Source organism: Dromaius novaehollandiae, chromosome 1 (genome assembly GCF_036370855.1).
Source record: "Dromaius novaehollandiae isolate bDroNov1 chromosome 1, bDroNov1.hap1, whole genome shotgun sequence".
NCBI classification, from domain to species: Eukaryota; Metazoa; Chordata; class Aves; order Casuariiformes; family Dromaiidae; genus Dromaius; species Dromaius novaehollandiae.
This window is the reverse complement of record NC_088098.1, coordinates 157,083,142-157,106,693: the sequence shown is the minus strand read 5'-3', so window position 1 is coordinate 157,106,693 and position 23,552 is coordinate 157,083,142. Positions and strand designations below refer to the sequence as shown.

The window sequence follows — 23,552 nt, the reverse complement described above, 5'->3', positions numbered from 1 at the left end:
GAATATCCTCCTAGGTACTTCCTTCTTTGATATTTCTGTGAGAAGAATAGAAAAGGGATAGTATTTCCATCCCTGTAAAACATCTCTGGAGGGAGCTGGAATGTACCCTGTAGCCACTGAGCATATTTTGATGTTTGTAACAGGCATATGCATATACTGGAAGACCCAGAAGAAGCTATTACTGAAGCAAAATTTCCTCTGGGTCTTTTGCTGAATGCATGTAACTTTGGTAAAGTCTCAAACTTTGTAACCTTCAGTGGTTTAAAACATTCTCTGGAGTGCATACCCTGAGATAGGCATGCTCAGATGAGAATTAACTCAAGCTAGCTGTTCCACTATTGCTTAGTCCAAAGCGTAAAATCATAAATTGGATAGCTAGGACACTTTAAGTAGCTACCTCACACTTCTTGTAGCATAAGAATGCCTTTATTTGCTCAGCAGATGAGGGGTGTTTTGCAGCAGAAGAAGAGATGTTTGTTTAGGAGGAAGAGCTGTCTGAGAAGTATGTGATCAGAATTAATTCAATGGATGTGACTGGAGATTTTTTACCACAATGTTTTGAGAATTCAGTAATAGTAGTAGTAAAAATAGTTCCTAGCAAAATCAAACTGGCAAATTTGAAAATTTGGGGAAAAAAAGTAAATATCCAGGCAGAGCAATCTAAGGCCAAATATTCTGACCTAACGGTAACCATTCAATGCTATTCTTACAGTTTCACTATGTCCAAGTGACTTTGAGTATCTTCACATTGTGGAGGGCCTTGAACACACACTTGCAAATGTCCTACATCTTAACTGACTTCTCCTGCTCCTAGGCAATGAGTGGTGGGGACAGAGAGTGGGGAATGGCACCCAGTTCCATACTGGATCCACAGCATGGGTGCAGACTGATCAGTAGATATTCTCTGATTCAAAAGAGAAAACACACACACACATGCGCACACACACACACACGAACAGCAGAAAAGCTCTCAGACTCACCTGTTTCCAACAGCTGGCAAGCCAATCAACTAGACAGCATCCCTGTTTGGAGGGATCTTGCTTCAGGTTGATGCTTCTGAGTTCTGGTTTGGGGATCTCCATACTCCAAAGAAACTTACTCCTTTCTACACTTACTGTCTTGTTTCAGCTAGCTTTAGATATATCCCTGCTTAGTGTGTTAGCTTTGAATCACCATTCTGAGGTATCTCAGCGGTGTACAGGACAGTGAGATCAAAGTTATAAATTTGGGGGACAGAAGGGGCAGATGTTGCAGTCTGCTCTTAGAAGCAAAATTCCATTAAGCAATGCACTTCTGTTGCAGAAGCCTTTGTCTTTTTTTGTGTCTAGCCACTTAGCTGCAGTTCATCTAAAATGAAGATAAACTTAGTACAATCTAACTTGGTCACAGCATAAAACAAACAAACAAACAAACAAATTTATTCAGCTTTCAACTCACTCAGATTTGTTTGAACAAGGAATATCCTGGTTACTTCTGGAACTGTAACATGTAAGCTGGTTATGCATTTGTCAGTGTACCTGGCACAGGAAGCTTATGGTCTCCAAGGAGCATAAATGGTGACAAATGTCAGGGAACAGGGAAATAACAGGGAAGGAGGATGGCTACAAGCAAATATAATGAGTAAATAGACGTAAAAAATATGATTCTTGCAAGAGAGATCATGATTACACTCCCAAGAAGTTAAAGGAGAAACTGGAAAAGATAGGATTATAACAAAGAAATCAAATTATTTTTTTCATCATTTTTTGTCTCAAAGGACATTGGGGAGATATGAACCTTTTCAAGTAATAAGGATGAAGTAGTCTCAAAGATTCAGATATCATAAGAACTACTACTGGAACAAATCAATAAATAAATGATCAATGCAACCCGAAGGTGGGATGCCATTTATGCAAAGGTTCCAAAGGAATTTAAGACTAACAAAACCCCAGATTATGCAATCTCTTGTTAAAATCATCTGTATATTGAATCATATAGGAGAGCAGTTATCTTTACCTAAGTACTGGGAGAAACCTAGGAAAGAACTCTAACAGCTGCAGATCAGGCATATTACTGTGATATTAAATAAGCTGGATGAGGTGCCAATTTAAACTAAAATTATTAAATATCTGGATTAAAATCAGAAGAAAGACACAAATTATCCCTTGTGTATCTCATTAGACTCTGAGAATTCTCTAAGCATGTTAATAAGGAGCAAATAAATGAGAACTGGCTGATACAACTTCTCTGGACTTTGAAAAACCCTTTGAGAATGTCCCCCACAAAGGGCTATTAGAGAAGCTAAATAATCACAGAGTGAGAAGTAAAGCACTGTCCTTGATTAGAAACTAACTGCAAAAAGCAGAATACAAAGGCTGAAATAAGTGGTCTTTGCTCAATGTGGCTAAAGGTTAGCAGCATGATACCCCAGGTCCTTTGCTGGGGATGAGTGTGTCTAATCTATCTATTAATCATCTGGAAACAGGGACTAACAATAAGATGGAAATGCTACAAGTGACACAACAAGTCTTGGATTAATCAAGGCCAAAGCAGGCCAAGGAGCTCTTGGGATGCTTAGAAGAGTTGAGTGAAAGGGGAAACAATAGCAGATGGAGTCTAGCATTGCCAAGAATAATTGATGCACACTGGAAGGAACCATATGAAATACTTAGTCTAGGATTAAAAACTCTGTATGACCACTGATGAGGTGAGAAGGGGGTGGGGATGAAACAGCAAAAACAAAAAAATTGATATGCGCGGATCAGTGAAAACATTCCTCTGTAAGCAACTACAATCGAAAATAAAGATAGCATTGAGAAACAGATGACAGGGAAAGAATACTGGCATAAAGACTACAAAGACTAAGGCTTGTTTATTTACAAAAGAAGACTGATGCCTTTAAAGGAAGAGGCTAAAAGGACATACAAAGTAAGGAAATATTAATTAATTACAAAGAAGTCAAATTAGTTAATTGTGTATCTCTCTTCATTAAAAAAAAGGAAGGATTCAACAAAATTAAGACACATTAAAATAGATATATACTTTTTATTTTTCATTTAAACCAAACACATGTACCTCATCATTGGAAGACATTACACCAAAAATAACTCAATTTTAAGGAAGAATTTTGACATTTTTATGTATTTATACATAAAAGATCTTCACAGTGAATATCTAAGCTCTGTATAGCACACGAGAATCAAACCAACAGAAATAATAAATGAAAAATCAAACTACCCTGCAGTTGCCCTCTTGTGTTTCTCAGGCACATACCTTATCATTCTCCCAACTTCTATACACCATAAAGTATACTTTTCAGCTGCAGCTCTACTGTCATGGATACCTTCCTTTGATTTCCACTTTTAGAAAGCTGTCCTTCTCAGTATAACATATTACTCTATTAAAGATCCACAGCAAAACATATTAGAAGTGTGTTTGGTAGACAGTTTGTGGAGAGGGAAAGAAACAAAACTAAGGTAGTGGTGCATGGTAAAGGTAAAAGAATAGCTATATCCTAAAAGAAGTTTTAAATTGTCATGTCTTTGCCACTGGTGGGCATAAGTTGGAAATGTTGTTCGGCACAACATTTCGGCCCTGACTGCATCAGAGCAATGAGTTCTGTATATCAATTTCCTTGTGACTGCTAAAGTAGGCAAACAGCATCATGTGAAACTGTTTACAAGAAACTGCAAGAGAAAAGTTGATGCATGAAGGCTTGCTCCAAATCAATCTTTTTCTTTAAAAAAAAAAAAAAAGTTTTATAGGTAAAACCTACATCGTAGTGTGTAGCAGCTGCAGAGAAACCCTTGCATTATAGCAGATGCACAGAAGTTCTTCTTGGTTATGCATAGAATACACAAATAAAATCCTTATCTGCTATGCAAGATTGCACTTAATTGCCTCTGTCAGTCACTGTCCATTAACACGGTCCAAGAACTGAATGTGTAAGTGGCATTTAAACGGCAAATCCCTCCACTGATATTTAAATTTTTGCTTATCATAAATAACAAGTTATAAATAAGTTATACTAACAGAAAAGGGTATACAAATATATTTTCTTGAATCATGAGTATGAAAAATCAAGTACCTCTTAATATGAGCTAAGAAGAAGCTTTCCACCCTAGCAAAGAATTCACTAACTGTCTGGTATAGTGCTCCTTTTACTTCCCAAGCACTGCTTATTCTCAGAGATAGGACATGACACCAAGCAGGTCACTGAGCAGTGTAATGTGTCAGTTCCTATATCCTGCTTATGGAAAATACACCTCAAAGGTCTCTTCAGTTTGCTGATCCTTCAGCACTGATTCCTTCAGGCTGTCCTCCCAGGATAAACCGCTGTAAGCATAATCTAAGACACGTCAAATGAAAGCATTTTACAAATATATTTTCTATCTACTCTTAAGATGGCACAAATAACTATTGCTTAATGTATATTTATGCAAGTTAAACATCTACATTTTTGTTTATCTGCCATTCTGATTGCTTTTCCAGCTGGCAGAATAATGCCATGCCTCGGCCAGTCGGTCTCACTAGGAGTTCCTGTTAGCTCAGTAGCATCTGTTGGTGAAGGAAGTGTTGATCACCTGCAGATCTCCCCCTGATGTTTCAATCAACCAACCACACTGATACTATTTCAGCAAATGATTTGTTTTTCCATTTTTGATACACCAGTGAATCACTTTCCTTGCCTCTTTCTGGCCACCTTGGAATTTTGAACTGAGGAAAAGGTAAGAAAGCTTCCCTGCAGTTGCAAAAGGCTAAAAACATTAATCTGGTAGACCTTCAGGAATGTGTCTTCTATTAGAAATTGTTTATCATGATCTTTAGAAGAATACTTACAGCTATTTTTTCTTCCCAGAAGTACAGTAAATTTATTTACAAACATCTCAAAATATGATATGAATTTTCCCAGTTCAAAAGCAACAAACACCAGTGGTTACTGGGAGTTTTTAAATGGAAACACTTAAGTACTTAAAAATAAGCATGGTATTAATTCACCATACTAACAGCAAAGATTCCATCAATAATGCAATATTCCTCTAGTGTTACATCTTCCAAAGAACCACACAGTACTTTCCTAATCTTTCTAAGAAAGAAACTTTATTTTGTGAAGAAAAAAAATCCTAATCCATACCCATAGGTACAGTATTGTCCTCACTGCTGAAAAAACCTAAGGCAAATGAAATCTTCACAGGAATAGAGAAAATGAAACAATTTAAAAGGAAAATCAGTTACTTAGGCTTTCCTGAGTATCTTGTTATCAGTTCTGTGGCTATCTAAAATCCGGATTGAACATTGCCCCATAATCCTTTTTTCTTCTAGTAGCAAACAGGAAAATAAATAAGAAGATAGGGAGGGCAGTATTTCATGAGAGAAGGTTAGACCTATTCCACTCCTGCCATTTCCTCTCCCTCCTCACACAAACTGTTCATTTTCATGCTTACTTAGATATTTTTCCACCATTCTGAAACTAAAAGCAGGCACTCAAAATTCTCATACCTCTGCACTGAAAACTCTGTACTGAGAAAGCGCTGTGAATCTCACAGCAAGGGCAGAGGCAGTCCAGAAAGCCCAAAATGCAGCAGAGCTGCAGTGGTTCTGCTGCACAGAGGCTTTGCAGGTGTAGGGAAGGGGGACAGCAAAAATCTGCACCATGCTGTGGATCAGCTCCATACACATGCCAGCAGAAGACTGGAAAAGCAAAAAAAGAAAAAAAAATAGATGGTCACTAGGACCATGATTTTATAGACCCAGACATAGTGAATCCTTTCACAGCCACAGCTTAGGGGCTTGAGTTGCAGTCCCAAAGAAATTGCTGAGAGTCTGTGGGAATTGTCTACAGGTGAGCATTGAATGTCAGTCTCTTTAATGATGGCTACGTGAGCATTAACAAGTAGTATGGCTCTGTGGAAACGGCTCTGTAAAGTGAAGCAGGGCTGAGAGCCTGGCATCCACACTGTGTGTGTCTGAGGGGTTTTACTTCAGGCTAACTAGTTCCATAGACTGCATGTTCCTTAATGTCTGCAACTCATTTGATGCCCTTCTGGGGCACTTCTTCACCTTTACTTTCACTGGAAAAGAATCCAGTTTGTGTGCTCCCAGATTCCTCTGTTATGTGACCCAAAATGCAGGAAGACAGAATGAGTGGAAGATTTGCTTTAAAAGCACCCTCCTGACCTGAACTAAAATGCAAACATAGGCATACGCTCAGTGCAACTCCCTGTACACAGTTCAAGCACTTGAGGCTTGCAATCTGTGTGCTCAAGTGTGCACAGACTCTGTGTGGAATACTTAGCTGCACTTTAACTATATTAAGGCACAAACTGCAAAAAAGAATTAGAAGCAGAATCAGTCCTTCAAGGAATATAGGAGATGCATGTCATCCAGGCCTGCATGTTATGGAGCATCTACATTGTTGAATTCCTATAATATTTCAGTTCCCCAACAATACCATTACTTGCAGGAAAACACACACACACCTTTTGTTTCTCTTTAGAACATTTCATCAGATGACTTCAAACAGCCTTTTAATTACATATTCTTTAGACACCATTTTCAGTCTTATACCCTTGACCAGAAACTACGGGTATCCCAAGAAAAGCTTATTGATATTCACAGATCTCTTCTTGTGAGCCTCCCTTATTGTGATCTCCCTTGTGAGCCTATCGATCTTTGCTACCAGTCATAGATCTGTTAAAATTCAAATTCTTGCAAACTGCAAAACATGTCATCTTCTACTCTTGCAGATCTAAACAACTCTAAAAGAAGAGGAGAAAGAGATCTATTCCATCTCAAAGATCAGGAGTTCTGTTTAAATTAGGCATATCCTAAGAATGATGAGAAAAAAATCCTAATGTAAATCATTATGTTCATAATAAAATTTAAAGAGGAATTTTGTTCCAGTGTACAGAAAACAGCCTTAGATCAACAGGAATCTCCAAACTAGGTTTAAGTAGACATGTGGAAAGTCAATAACAAAGAACTCATCTTCCAATAGTCACATCAATCAAAAAGTCCTGGACTTAAAAAATAAATAATAAACAAATTACAAAAAAAAAAAAAAAAAAAAAAGTTATGTAAAGTATGAATAAAGAAGGAGAATGAAATATAATCTAAAATATTCTGATTAAGCAAACAGAATATTTAGGGTAACTTTTTTCATAATCTATTAATAACTCAGGTACACGGAATATTAGGTGATTTTATTCCAACCAGTGATCCAAATTTCAGTCCAGATGCATAGAGGGTGCTACAACGGAGTTGCGAAGACAAATAGAAACCAATGTTAGTGCATATCTTTGCTAGTATATTTGCAACCAGTGCTTCCGTATTCAAAATTCAGACCATACTGTGGGGCCTTTCCGAAGTCTGGATGAAAGGGAAAAAACAAAGCAAAACAAAACAAAAAAAACAAACCCTCCTATCTAAGTAATTTATATTTCCAGGACAGTCAGAAAACAAACAAATTGTGGACTGAAATAAACAAAAAGACCCTTTGAAAAAAAATCTTGCATTTTTCTATGCTTCTTAAACTACTTCTTGATTTTAAAGAATTCAAGACTTCTCAAAGACTTTCAACAGGACTGTACTTCAGGGCTGTCCTAGCATCTCCAAGATGCTTCATCACACTTTAGTAATTTCCTTGTTAAGCCTCTTCTAAGATATGTGTACACACACACACATATGCGTGTGTGTGTAATACTTGTAATTTTTATTTAGTATGAGTCATTGTTAATATTGTTACCTTTTTATTGTGAATGTTGAAATTTCCCATAGAACAAAACTTCCTTTATAATTCTGCAATTTATGCTTAAATTCTAATCGTGCTTATACCAGTGCAAATGCAGAGTGATTCTACAGCAACCAAAGCAGTTTCTCTAGATTTAGTCTAGCAATACTTTGGATCAGCATTTGTCCTTTTAACCCTGGTGGATGACCTACAATGTTGGCTCGGAAAAGGCAGATTAATTCTGCTTTTCTGTCTTCAGGTTTTTTTCCCCTTGGAAAAACAAGTTAAGCTCATAATATTTTGCTACAGTGTGCCTGAAAAATCAATAGAATAAAAGAATGAGATCAAGACCAACAACAACAGAGAACAGGGAAAAAAAATGTTAATGTGAAAACAATAACAAATTAATAGTGTCAGTCAAAGACAAGAAAACAATCATTTAAAACACTCTTTGTGTATTCCTTTTTGTAGTGAGGTTCATAAAACAAATTCAGGCTGAGTCAAATCAGTCCCTCTGATTTCATACATTTGAGTTTTAATGTATATCATGTGCCTCCTCCTGCTCTCAAAACAGTGTTACATTTAACTAAAATCATTCATTTAAATAGAGTTAGGTTTATGTCAATGTAAATCCTTGATTAGAGCAAAATTGGGTTATACTTACAAGTGAAAATAAAACAATATTTTATATTCATGTCTGTCGTACAGAGATCAGCTTGCAGTATATTCACTCAGATCACATCACAGGAATCAATCTCAGCTGCCTAATTTTGAAAAGCTATTGTTGCAGTAATGATTTAATTTTGTTAATACAGTGAGGTTGCAAAAAATGTAAATTTATAAGATTAAGCTTTAACATTTATAAGATTTAAATAGAGACAAAAGAAACTATAATGCATTTCTAACTGAATTGGGATATAAAACAGTAAGCCTCATTTCCTGAACTCCAGTGGTACACTATATCATGTTAGCTAAACTTAGCTTATAATAGCGGTCATTTCCCCAAGGATAGTTATATCAGAAAGCATAGAATGGATGAGGAAAGGAAAAAAAAAAAACCAACTAAATCCTGCTTTTGAAATAATTTGGCCGAGGTTTCACATGTACTACAAACTACTACTTCTTTATAATAGTGGTCTAAGTTTTGGCAGGTTCTGTGCAAAAATATCTGCAGGAAGACTTTGGCTCCAGAGTGGAAGAACAGGGCTGGAAACAGCCCTCTCTCAACTCTGGATCCATGAAGAATTTAAAGAGTCATCCCATAGGACCTTGGCTGTGGGTTGTTTGTTTCTAAGTGCGGGGCCTAAAGTGAGTGGACGTGGTCCCCACACTTCCTGTGCCCTAGCTCTGGCCCATCTGTGCAGCAGAGCGGGCAGTCACCATGCTGCTGGCAGCACGTGCGGGGGCATCCCCAGGAGCAGCGTGCTGGGTGCTCTGCATAGCTGCTCCCTTCTGGAAAAAAACTTACTTTTTATCCAAACTGCCCAGTCCCACTTTAAAGCATTGCACTGCAATATAAACAACTTAAACATCATGCGAAAAGAAAACATGATTTTTTTTTTCATCTGTAGAGGTTTAAAAATGGCAATACTCCAAAATAGATGCATTTGGAATCCTGTTCTTAATAACAAAAAGGTTACGCTCTGTATGAAAGAATAATGCTCTGAAGACATGGCTCTTTCTCCACTGATTAGACTGTTTGCCTAACTTCTACGTGGTTAAAATTGAGAGAGACACATCTCACTGGAAAAGCACCAGAAACTTGTTTAAGAAATGATAAGTATTCTGAATTCACAACAATATTTTCTTTTGAAAATTTCCAGAGGTTTTAGTCTTTACCAAAGCACAGATTTACCATAGTTTCTAACTCTTTTGATAAATGTACCTGAAATTAGGAGACATGATGATTGGCATACAAATTTTTTCTCATTTTCCAATTATACATTGAAACTTAAAGAAATAGTTGACTATTGTCAGCTATTGTGAATTGTGAATAAATAAGGTGTTCTTATTATTCTAAAACTCTTCTATGTGGCAATATAGTTTCAACAAATATCATATGTGAGGGCAGTGTTAAGGGTACTCAGGGGAAATATGCGTGTAATTTTTGTAAGTAATTTTAAAAGATTTATATACTTTCATTATCTATTCTACAATAACAGAGAGTGACTAACCAAAAATAACTTATTGTTTATTTGATATTTTTGTTGTCATTTTAAAAGTTCAGTTTATTTTTAAGGAACACCTAGAAAAGCTGTTTGTTTGTTTGTTTTATCCATTGTGTAAACAAATACAAAATTTATCTGAGCAGAGATCATTTAAATGTATATGAAAATGTAACCTGACCTCTAACAGTAATAAAGATACCCCACCAAATAATGAAGTTACACTAATAGAAAGATATATAGAAAAAGTATTTTCTTGAATCATGAGCATAATAAATCAACTACCACCTAATATGAGTTAAGAAGAAACCTTCCACAGTTTTTATAACTGGCCGCTGTAGTTTCTTTATGAAAAGCACTGATACTACCACATATATAAACGTGCTTAGTTATGGTTTTGTATTTATTATTTATTATTTATTATTTGTATCTATTACTACACCCAGAAATCTGAAATATAATGTAATTAACTTATAATATGTTTAATACATTTTAGGTTTGCCCAAATTCTCCCTTAATAGAACTTTAAATACAACTATTTATCTAAACGAATACGTGACTAATAATTATACAAATTTTTTTTTCCCCTGAGGAGAACGTATGAGTATAACCCTTAAAATATGAACAGGAAGTTAGCCTATGTAGACAAATAAGCAACAATGGATGATAAACTCCAGAAACCCTGTTATTTTCCTAAAACAGTGATGAATAAAATGAGAACAGATATTTTTCTAAGTATCATGGACTATTTGTCTTTTCCATCTCCCTTTAATGAGGAATGTCCTCTGATTCTGGGTTGCTAATATCTCAAAAATGTAATAAAGATATTTCATTATGATAATGTTTTACAGAGATGAAGCATGCTGACAGGCCCAAGATACCATTTACATAAGCATTCAGGCAAATGAAGGCAACATCTGATCTAACATGCAGAAGATAAGCAAGAATTAAACATACATTCAAAAAGCATTTTAGATATTACATTTGTTCCCTGGAAGAATGTCCCCTGAAAATTGCAATCTATTACATGCTCAAAAATACAAAAATAGTATAATTACTTTTCCCCCCCAATTTTATAGTAGATAAATTTGAAAATATCATGGCTGGACCTAAATTGTAACTAATTCAAAAAATTCATTAAAAATCACTTTCACATGTCAAAACTAAAGGTTTGAACTCTTTTTTTATTTGTAAGCTTCTAGGTACAGTTTCCCCTTATTTCACTGAAATCAGCTGAGACATCCATAATCACTTCCAAACTGCTGTGAAATTTCTCAAAATTAATACATATTGTTTCCTGGTAAATTTATTTCTGATCACCTTTGCTGGTGTTTTTAACTAGGAAATTTTATTCTAATGCTGGAATCTCAAAACCATCTCTCATCGTCCATGTATGTGAAAGCTGAACATTCCCAACAGGATCTCCAAGATACTTCAGAAGGCCACAATAATCATATGCTGCTGCTGAAGTATATCAGTTCCCCATTTATGTTTACCGCTTCTCGCAGCAGTTTGATTACGTTTGACCTCAAAGGGTCCTACCAGGCAAAGCTTCTCCCATAAAGCCTCCAAGACACTGTTATTCAAATAGAGCTTTTTCAAGACATCTTCATCAGACTGGATGAAAGAGAAGAGATGGAAGATGGAAGAACATTAAATATTCACCAACTTCACTGCAAGGTTGCTCACATCATTCCCTGGTCTCCTAGTCATCATACTTTCCCAACTGCAAACTTAATTACTAGAGAAAATTTCACTGAGGTGGTTGACACCTACATTTTTGTATGGATTGGGAGCTTGTTGGAAATGGCTCTTCAGTGTGTATGTTTTTAAGGTATGATTTACATCTTTCATATAAGACCAGACTTCAAATCCAAAAGTAAAAGTAAATCTGGGTCTTGTTTTACATAGCTTCAACTTAATAAAATCTCTCTATAAGCCAGAATATGCCACTTGTGCCTCACTAAATTTATAATCTTCTAACTAATTGATGCTGTAAATGAGGTTTACCAGACTGTCACACACTTTCACTTAGTGGTATTTGCTCTACAGTTCTGACAAGAGGAAAATACAGTGAATATATGGTTGTTTTAGTAAAGCCAGCATAAACACCTAGTAGTATGTGCCTCTTGAGTGAGAGAGACTGGATAAGCTTGAGGGTTTCCTCTGGCTTGGTCTGAGGGAAGAAAATGAAACCCACCATAAAATATAGGAAATCTCATAGACAAACACACACCAAAATACCTTCACTGTAAAGGGAGAAAGGGAAACAAGATCTCTGTTACAAATTTACCTGCAAAAATTGCTATTAAAGGGTGACATACGATTGTTATTGTTCAGTCTCTTGGTGGAAATATCAACTGAAAAAGTAATATATGAAAGCTCTTGGACTTCCCTCTCTCCAAAATAAAAAATAAAAATACAGTGATAAAAATACAGTTATGTCATACAAAACCTTTATTCCTATTCTTATCTCTAAGTGGATTGCATAGCTCAGACATTCTTTAGTGACACAATAGAGTTATCGGAGAAGTGAATGAGGCTTGTGATTTCACTGTGTTGGTGTGGGACAGCACAAGCAGCAAGATTTTACAAACTTCCTCACAGTTAGGTTTTTCATACAAACACAGTTTCCTCCAAACTTAGTTTTTAAATCAAAATCACTTTATTAGGATACATATATCGAACATATATCTTTTAAATGTCGACACTGGCCTCCACTGCCAAATGCCTCATTTGTGTGTGAGATAAAATGACTCTCAGTTCGCTTTGGAGTAAATGGACAGAAAATAGCTACTTTTAGGTCATAATCCATCTGATCTGTTTTGGATGTCCATTTTATCATGAATTGAATCAGCCTCTAGAATTACCTACGTATTTCCACTGACTGCAAAGAGAATCTAAACTATTATATCTGCTGTGGACAACCACACTGTAAATATCTACTTTTAGTCAGATGAATTACTTATTTTATGTCTTCTAGAGTGTTATGAGAGATACTTATCTAAAAGTAGCATTTAAGAATTCAATTTCTGAGTTGCTTTCTCCCTTTTAGGCAATTCATAGATCTAAATACATTATGGATCTTAGTGCAAGACTGGAGTGATAAATTACTAAGTATAGACCAAATGATTTTTAGGCAGGATAAGTGATAGAACTGTAATTTGCATTTTGATTACTTTTCCTGGAAGAACATGTAATGAAGAAGCAAGACTGATGCATTCCCTGCAAAGTGCATGTGAAGTACAGTGGTTGATGCAGAGAGATCCAGTGAGCAAAATAAAATTGAGGGCAGAGCTATGAGATCTCTAGCCATGTTGGAGTGTTAAATGGTATCTGCTGAATTAGGATGGAATTCACTTCACTCATCTAGTGTCTCTTTTTCCTAAAACAGGAATGAAGTACCCATTGGCAATATAAATGGTATAAATGCCTAGATTAACTAGATGGGAACTTTTAAAGTCCAAAGTTAGGTGAGATTAACTCGCCTCTGGAAAGAATACACTGGGAAATCTGCTTTTGCAGGAGCAGAGAATTCAAATCCTGATCCAACAAAGCATTTAAGATATCAAATGACTTCAAGCATGTGCATAGTTTTCCCTGAATTCCGTGGCATTCATCTAGCTCCAGAAAGGAAACTGAAGTAGACTTCTGAATCAGGATTTCAGGCCAAAATAAAAAGCCCATCAGCCCATTAATGAGAGTGTTGCTCCTTATCATAATATACTAGTGCACTATTTCAAGAAAAAGTATATTAACTTTAGCTATATATTAATCTTAAATTCGTTTCAAAGAATAATGAAACTTTGATTTCTTTTTTAATTCATCTGAAAAAAACAGGCAAATATTAATTTATACAGTCATATTGCTTTCACAACATTTTAAACAAAATCTTTAAAATATATACATTTGAGTGTCATGGCTTTTTTAATACTGTATATTGTTCATTTTAAAAAATAGCTCTAAAATAAATAATTTAAACATGCTGTAAAACAGCACCAATTCAGTAATTAAGGCTTATTGTTTCCCATTTGTTTTAGATACTGACCATCAGTGCAAATTTCTGAGGGTTTAATTTGTAGGAGTTTCTTCTGATTAATTTAGATATCACTCTTTCACATAAGATAAATATTGTGTGGTTACAATGTGCAATTGAAATGTCTAACTCTGAGGCAGATGCTGGTCTATGTGACCTTTTGTAACAGAAGGGTTCTTTTATCACTTGAGCTTTTGGTTTCATATTTCTCATCTGCTCTTTTCTGTCAGCAGAACTGAGAGTTTAAATCAAAACCTAATTAGACTACATATGCTGTTTAGGAAAAAGTTCTTGGAAAAGTCATGATTCATATAAGCTTTGATATTTCCAGATAAATGAGAATAAATGAGAATAAATGCAATTTTAATTGTTTTAAATTATTTTCAATCATCCTCTTACTCAAATAATAAGAGTTGAACATAGCTCTTTGATTAAGAAAAAAAAAAAAGAAAAATCTGAGAACATAAGCACCAGCTCTATATTCCAATCGGATATACAATCTATGTTTAATGATGAAACCCTTTATTGATATGCATGTTTTTCAACAAAGGAGTATTAAAATTCAGCTGTTTTCCTACATATTTCTGATACCAATATCACCTCAAATCAGAAGTTATTATAATTAGCATGTACATGCTGAGCACTAGGATGTGAGCTAGAGTCTGCATTTTAGCCATAGTGACATAAAAAAGAAAAAGTTGATATATTTTTGTTTTTCTGCTTTGATATTTTAGCAGGAAAACTGAATGATTAGATGTTTTTTTAACTATAATGAACTTACCTGAATTATACATTTCAGTATGTTAGCTAGCACTAAGGAAGGTCATATTTTTTAACACTTAACTTTCACTGGGTAAAGGAAGTCGTGTCTGAAAAATGGTAGCTGATGTTATGTTCAAACACTGTGAACATTAATAAACACATTTGCAAAGAAAGCCTTGACCTCAGATACTTTTCACAAAGACATAGGTTGTATCTCTAAAAAACAAATTTAAAAACCTTTACATATGTATGTCCTACTTAGTTATTTGACCCAGTTCATACTCAGAAGTAGCCAGAATCTTCCTTTATTCCAGAAAGTGATTGCCTGCTGACTTAAGAACAAGAACTTGAGTATTTCCCCTGATAGAAAGCTGACAAGTCGTTATGAGGAGCTGTGTCTTCTAACTTCAAGTCAATACAGTTCTCTACTGTGTTAATTGTTTGAATAGTGTCCTGTGTCACACTGACTATAGAAATGATATTATGGACACCAAAAATCTATAGATATTACCAAGAACCATCTCTGTAAATACAACTATTATTTAAAAAGACACAAAAGCAAAATTTTATAAAAAATTTGAATCAAATTTTAAACAGAAAACCTGAAAAGTAGACCCAAATTCTGTTACTTCATTACTTCAGTGGCTTGATGTATGTGACCTAGTTGACTATATAGTGCATTTAAAGAAATATTTCTCTTAATTATATTTATTGTTTAGTCATTATTGATATGCAATTTTCAATGCAAGGAAAAAATTAAATAAAGGCATCAGATTTCAGGAATTTTTTTGTGGAATCAATCTGAGAGGGATTTTCAGTGAGACGACACTGATATCCAGAACTTCTAAAACAATATACGAAGTCATGACATCCCAACAAAATGATACGTATGTGCATGTTTGTTGATACTATCAAGAATAAATATTGATTTTCAAAACACTCTGAAATTCAAAATTCTCAGCATCTTCTGTAAAATTTCCAAAATCCCAAAGCATGTCAATATGAAGTTTAAGAGTAAGACCTATTAAAAGTTACGGGAAGGCTGTAACATACATATAAGTATGCGTATACTTATATATTAAAACTGAAACCAAAACTCACCATATGAAAGCTAAACACGGACTGATAACCAAAACACCACCTGACTGCAAACAGATTTCTACAACACAAAACAATTTGCTTACAATAGTCTTCAGAGACTAGGAGGCATGTAGTGCAACACAGAACATTTGGAAAGTAAAGTTAATATCCTTCTTGTTTCAGGTAAAGAAAAGAAAATACAATGTCTATGTTCTACACAAATACATCAAAATTATTTTGATATGTACTATTTATTACAACCCATAGTACTTTCTTGAAGGACATAACTAGCTGTACTGAGAGTAATACCTCCACGACTTTCACTCTTTAATTTTCGAACTGACAGTTTCTGGGCCGGGGGAGAGGGGAGAAGGGGTGTTAGGTTGAGTGATATTCAAAGTAACATTTATTGATTTTGTCATCAACTATAATTGGTCAACAGGATGAAAAGGTCTCTTCTACTCTGAATGAAGCAGCCCTCCCAGAATACTAAAGATCTCTAAAATATAAATAGATTATTTAACAAGTCTTCCATTGCGCTAAGCCAGTGCTTACATATATGATTATTGAGTAATGTCAATATTTTTAGCATTTTGTTTAATATACAATAAAAAGCATCTCACCAGAGAAACTAATCAAATGGTGTGTATCTAAAATGCATAGTTAGATGTGAAGTTCTTATTTTCTAGTCATATACTAAATGTTAACTCTTAAGCTAAGACGTATTTGGATGTCTAGTGCTCAAAATTTTACTATCTACGTATACAAAAATGCAACTATTTCCTGATAGAGCTTAATAAATGAAATGTGTATAAAACATCAGAAATGCAGTAAAGTATTATAATGTTCATTCTATTGCACACAGACTACTCACTACAAATTTCTAGTTTCATCAGTACACACTTCAGGGTAGATTGCATAGAAGCACATTAATACACATTGTTACCAGAATGCTGAAACTGCTGAATGTTTGGATTTATCAGAGGTCTGAATGAATCAACACGCGCTCAGAGATACAAACGCACGAAGCCAGGGAGCACATGTGGAAGAGCTATTTCTCTGCAGCGAGGCCGGCTATGTCAACACAGCGCTGCGCGCGTTGCCTTGCAGCACCTTGGACAGCAGCAGCCCGCCGGAGCGACCCGCCTTGTCCCTGCAGGGCACCGCCGGCCCCGATCTCTCCCTTCCCACCACACACCTCTGCCTCTGCAGTGGGACAGACCAGTCGTATTTGAGGTTTTCAGAAAAGAGAGAGAACAACAAAACAAAGCAAGACAAAAAGCTAAGTTGCACTTAGTTTCCCCTGCTGTCATAATCTTAACACAGACTTGTTGGCCGAATTCTCAAAACATTGTATGATAGCATCAATAGATAGGGCCGGCACTTGTAACTGAAGAACTACAGAACATGTGCATTGTGTTTGTTTCGTTTGTTTATACAGTCAATGCAACCATTTAATGTCAACTTTTTCCGATCAGCAGAAATATTAGAAGTATTTCTCCTTATTCAGTCCCTGAAGGGGAATTAATTATATAGTGCACATTTGCTATTCTGTACATTTTTGCCACTTTTTATGCAATGACATAGTGTAGAGCAATGACAAACTTTGTGGTAAAGCTCAGTCAGACTAAACTGTGAGATTAAAAAAAAAAATCACCTTAAGAATGTAGATGTCAATTGTTTGGCAGCACTTAGCAGCAGGTCAATCAAGACGTTACTGGAATGGCAAAGATGTCTTCCCACCAGTGGACATATATTTACATTTGCTTTTTACTGCCTCCAAATCACTCAGCTTGGAGATAAAATTTATTTACGTTGTCAGTAGCTGAGCACATAAAATAGATGTAATGAGTGTGTACACAAACAGTTTATATCCTAGAAACAGTGGAATCAAAAATGAATGAGAATACATTACTTTGGTCAAGCTTAACAAGGAAAAATTAATGGTAACTTTCCCATTTTATTCAATGAGATAACGAGAATATTTAACTTCTAGCGGGACTGAGGACTGATTTTTGAGGCAGAATAGGTGTAAATTACACCAGCTACTCAGGTAATAGGATTCTTTAGGCATGTCCTGTTATCACCAAGTGACTGAAGAAGGCCCTACTGAGGTTACAAAGCATCAAGGTGTCACTAGGCCTTCTGTTTAGAATGGCGATTTGTATGCATTATTGTGTTCCACTGGCAAAACAGGATTTGGCTCAGATTGGTTAATGTAGTGCTAAAGTAGTCAAGACAATCCACTTCAGGGCAGGAACCATTCACCTGGCCTGGCTTTCAATAAATACACAAACAAATGGGGGTAAAAAAAAAGTGCTGCTTGGTTTTTTAGGTACCAAATACAACACTTTTTTCTGCCCTTTCCTGTCCTGAGCGCTGGGCCAACTAATCCTGTGCAAAAGTCGAGAGAAGACAACAACTACAAAGAGCCAGCGTGGGACTCTCTCTTCTGATAAAGGGGAAGGAAAACCTCTTTGGATCTCTCTGAATGGTCACCGGTGACACGCAAAGAAAAACACCGAGGCTCATTGAAATGCTGCCATCACTACTTCCCAACCAGAGGTCACTGCAGCGTCTGCTCACATCCAGCCCTAGTCCTCGAGCTCTTCCCAGCTCCGCAGACTCCGGCAGCGCGCCCTGGAGACGCGCTCCTGCCCCCCGCGCAGCCGAGGCCGCCGGCAACTTCTGCCCGCCGCTGCCGAGCGCCGCCGCTGCCCTGCGGCCGGCAGCGCCCGCGCCCCGTGGGGCAAACGCCGGCACGGACGACCCGGAGAACCGCCAAGGGCTGCCCGCGCCCCGCCGCCCGGGCGCTCCGCCGGCCTGCCCCCGGCACCAGCCGCCCGCCGAGCCTCTGCCGCCGAGCCGCCGCCGCTCCGCGCCTCGCGCACCGCCCGCGGCCGCGCAGCCGACCTTGGCCGCAGGCTCGCGGGCGCCGGAGGCCCTGCGGGCAGCGGGGCACCACAGACGGCCCCAGCTCCGGCTGCCGTCCCGGGCCCCGCTCATTGGCATGCAGCCCCCGTCGCGGCCTCCCGTCAAGCCGCAGCCGAGCCCGCTGGAAGCCGGCAGCCGATCCGGAGCCAATCGCATATTCATGAGCAGGGGGAAATCCAGCTCCGCACTCCCAGAGGACCGAGGAGCGCTATTTTTTTTTAACCTGCCCCCTCTCCCTGTCTCCCTTCGAGCAACGCGCACGCCAGGGCTCCCCGCCGATTTCCACCAGCAGCTCCGACTGCACCCTAAAAACCGCGGCCACCGACGCGGGGAGCACGGACCAAACCAGCCAAAACAAGGACCACGGCAGCCACAACAAATAAGGGAGGCACGCCAGCCCGCCAGCGGAAGGGACAGGAAACACAGCAGGGGCTCCTACCTTACAATCCTCAGGACACGATTTCACCGAGTACTCATCCGACTGTAAATATTTCTGGAGCATAACCTCAAACTCTTCGTATTTCTCCTGAGCGTGCTGGTCGTAGCGCTGGTAAGCCTGGACGCACTGGCTGCAGGAGCCTTCCCCCTTCAGCACCACATCCAGACTGCAGTTCAAAGTGTCCGGATTGGACAACCCGGCGAACAACTCCCAAAGTGTGTAGGAATTACAAAAGGAAAGGTAAAAATCCGTCAGGTCCCAGCCGGGCGCCGGGCTCTGAGCCGAGCCCCGCGGCCGCCCCGCGCCCCCCCGCCGCCGGCACACCGCCTCCGCGTCCACCACGCTGAAGCACTGCCCGGACGACGAGCTCTGGGGGTGACAGGTCTCCACGGGTCTGGCGGTGGAGTTCCCCAGGAAAACAGCCTTGCCGTGGCGGGGCTCGCTGTCGCTATTTTGGCTGCCGCTGCCGCTGCTGCTGGGGGAGGGCGGGAGGGAGGGCGAGGGGGGAGCGAGGAGCCGGGGCGCGGGGGGCGCGGGGGGCGCCGGCTCCCCCATGCCCGCCAGCAGCTCCTGCTCCGCAGGCTCCGGCTTCTCGGGCGGCTGCTGCTGCTCCTTCTCTCCGGTCCCCGTGAATTTGGCCTCGGCGCAGAACCACAAGTGATCAGAGAGCAGGACTGTGAAAAACAAGAGCGATGCCAGGGACAGTCGCCATTTCTGAGCCCTCTCTGAATCCGTGAAGGGTTTCTCGTTCTCTCGGGGTGCAAACCAGATTTTTAAGCCGTCATCATACTGCCGACTGCACATCCAAGCACCCCTGGTCATATTTTGGGAACGCACAGCCCTGGCCGACTCCACCGTGAGGGCTCCTTTGCCAGTGTCACCACAATATGCATTGACTTAAAAGATTGAGGGGATTTTCTTGCCTTCCTTCCCTTCTCTCCTCTCTCTCGCTCGCTCCGTCTTCCACTCTCCCCCTCTCTTTCTTTCTCCCTCTTCTTTCTGCTTCTTTTTCTTCCTCTGAGATATCGTTGGGTTTCGCCGGTGGCTCTGCCTTGGTCTCACCACACGAAGCAGCCCCAATCCATCCAGCACGGAGTGCCGGGGAGAAGATAAGAGCAATAACGCAGAGAGGAGGAGGGAGAGGAGATGGTGGTGGTAGTGGCGATAGTTGGTGGTGGTGGGGCTGCTCGGCTGGTCCTTTTCCCCTCTCACCCAGGCATGGTCAGATCGCAGCTCCCCATCTCCCTCCTGAGAAAAGCCCGCTGCCCCTGGACAGCTGCATGCCGCGTCTCCCGCTGCCGACGGACGGCTCCAGGAGAGCTCCGCGCCTCCTCTTCCTCCCTGCCGCCGCTGCTGCTCCTCTTCCTCAGCCCCGAGCCGTGGCACAGATGCCTGCACCGCTGTCTCCGTCTCCTCTTTCTCCTCTCCCCCCTCCGCTCTAACTGGAGAGACGCTGCTGCAGGGCTCCCGGAGCGCTGCCGAGGATGCTGAAGAGGAGGAGGAGGAAGAGGAAGAGGAGGAGGAGGCTGCCGGGGCCGCCGCTACTGCTGGTGACAATGGGCTGCGGCTGCCGCCGCTGCTGCCGCCGGGCGCGGTGTCCCCGGGCGCACGGGGCGGAACTGCCTGGCTGGGGGCCCCCGATGGCCACAGGCATCTTGGGCCCCTGGGCTAAGTTGCCGCCATCTTCGTCCTGGAGAAACACTTTTTTGGGGGGAGCTCTGCCTTTTGCGTCATCTCCTCCCGCGCCGAGATCTCTCTATCCTGGCGCATTGGCAGCAGCAGCAACTCTGCCTCCTCCTGCCTGAGGAGGAGGAGGAGGAGGAGGAGGAGGGGGAGGAGGAGGTGGGAGAGGCACTGGGGACCACATGGCCCCTCCAAAGGGCTTCCTCAGTGCAACTCTTTCCATTCGCCTCCCTGCTTCCCCTCTCTGAAGACGCTGCTCAGAACCACCCTCCGGATCCTCTCTCCTTCAAGGTCTTCTTCTTCCTTTTGCGGCCTCGAAACATCATCTCCACGCAGGATGGTGACTGGAGAGATCTGTTGCCTTGTCTGTCCTTGTCATAGCAAATAGCAAACAGCACATCAAACTCCAGGCACCAGGCAATGGCTGGATCCTGACAGGTTTCGGCCCCACGGTAAAATGCCTGAGCTTGGCTGCTCATCTTTCAATCAGAGAACTGTAAGGCAAAATGTCCATACACCCCAAACTGTGCCCCAAGGGAAGTTCTGCAAAACCCAGGTCTGGCACATGACCCAGGTAAATGCTGTCAGTCTTCTTCCTTAACCTCTCAGATCCTGTCACTGTCTGGAGAGAGGGAACAAGTTTAACTCTCCTGTTGATGAAAGCCAGATTACTTATGATCTCCTTTCAGACCCACAGCAGAGATCCCACCACCTTCTGGCCCCTACCCTCAGAGTCTCTTGCTTAAATAAATGTTGTGTTTGGTTCACTTCAAAAATACCTTCATCTTGCTTGCTGATGCACTTTAATGGAAGAACAATGGAAAAAAATTGGATCTCACGTAAGACAGCTGAAGCCACCTGCTAGGGGTTGAACTTCATGAGATGAAGAGTGTCTGGAGCTTTTGGTAACAAAATCTCCTTCCTCCTGAGCCATCAGGTATGCTTCTGGTCACAGCACACATAAAGTACATATTTTCATTTCCCCATCAGATTAGGGAAACATGTAGACATCATACCAATCCTCATTCCTATAGTTTTCTCCATCCTAAGAAGGGAGACCATTTAGAACCAGTATTGGCCCCTGAACCAGGTTCACAATGTACCCCATGAAATGCAGCTTTTCCCCATTGCTTGGTCAAAGAAAACTTTATTCCTTAGCAAGCATTATGTTCATGATCTATAAGAGGAGATATCTGATAGCTGAGGGTTCTCTAATTCAATATCCAAAGGCGTAGTGGGACAAAATTGGAAACTAACCACTCCAGAGGAGAGAAAAGCCTGTACCTTTACTGACTGCACCTGTCAATAAATAAGGGGTGAGTTTACCAAGGAATGTGCTGGATTTTCCATCACTTTAAATAATAAATCAAGGCTGGATGTCTTTCAGAAAGACATGGTATACCTCTAACAGAAGATGCAGACTTGAGGGAGGAATTACAGAATGAGATTTTATGCCCTGTGTTATGCTGCAGGTCAAAGCACATTATCATAATGGTCTCATCTGGCCTTAAAGATCTATGAGTCAAATTATATACTGAACAGAAGTTATGTGACCATTTTATTTTGATAGACTATTTAAAGATACAGAAATAAGTGCTAATATTATTTAAAAAAAACCCTCTACAGTACTCAAACATCCTTGCAATTCTCAGTCAAGCAGCTCACACCATCCGCTAATGGCACTTTATTATAATCTCAGTCTTGGAGCTTTGATTCCACTGATTTGACATACTGGGGCCTGTACTGTATCTGCATTTTTGCAATGCTTTCTGTTCTGGGAGATGATGGTGACTGAGCTTTTAAAAGGCAGTCAGAAGAGCTTAACCTCTCTGACATGTGGTGTCATTTATTTAATTATATCTTTCTTATTTATTTGGTTATTTATTTATTTTGTAGTGATATAGAGGACTGAAACAAAACAAAACAAAACAATAGGATCAAAACCTGGAATAAGCAACAGGTTCCTGATAACTGTTCTGAGTTTTTCAGAATGTATTATATTAAGATGTGTGGCACTGGTATAATTATTGTCTGTTTGGCAGTCAAATTTGGGATGAAGGAAGTCAGTTTTGGATGCCCACCTGGTAAAAGCGCTTGAAGGGTTGTGGGTTTTTTGTTTTGTTCATTTGTTTGTTTTTAATATTGTTGCCCTCCGGAAAGGGAGAAGATAATAGGCACTTTTGCCATCCAAAGGCAGGGGAAATGTCCTGTATCTCCATAAAAGAATATTAAGAATTGGTAATGAAAAATGCTGGTATCTAGGCCTTATTCAAGCCATATCCAGACCTCACTGAAAATTTAATATAAGAATGAATTGATAAAGAAATCTGTTTTCCTCTGTTTACACTCGTCTAGAACTAAACTCACAATCAATCTGCTAGTATTTTTTAGATATATTTGGCTTCCCTAAAACAGCCACTTGCATGGCATTTGATATTTTCACACATTTCCCAAATTTTGTCTGGAAAATAGAGTGAGAGTTCTTTTTCAACACGTAGTGATAAACCAAAACGCAAAGCCTACAGTGGCATTCCTGAAATGTGTGTGTCCTTGCTTTTCCAGTCACAGTTTTCTGTAACAGAGAATGTGTCATGCAGAACTGTTGTTTCGTCTGTTATGTTTCCCCCAAAGCCCCATTCCCTCTCCACCTAGCATGGTGAATAGCTTATGCTGTTAGCTGCAGCAGCTGGTTCCTGATGGATCTGAACAGATGCAGTTCAGTTCTCTGGTGCCCCTTAGTGTTAG

The 23,552-nt window shown here is 39.7% G+C and overlaps 1 protein-coding gene across 1 annotated transcript in view; it reads right to left on the bottom strand.

Annotated features, from left to right (window-relative positions):
* NALF1 (NALCN channel auxiliary factor 1) overlaps positions 1-20,677 on the bottom strand; it is a 486,048-nt gene extending 465,371 nt beyond the window's left edge. The window contains exon 1 of the mRNA XM_064504167.1: positions 19,125-20,677. Coding sequence (XP_064360237.1) covers positions 19,125-19,946 — 822 coding nt within the window. The 5' untranslated portion in view covers positions 19,947-20,677. The remainder of the gene's footprint in view (positions 1-19,124) is intronic.
* Positions 20,678-23,552: the final 2,875 nt, after the last annotated feature.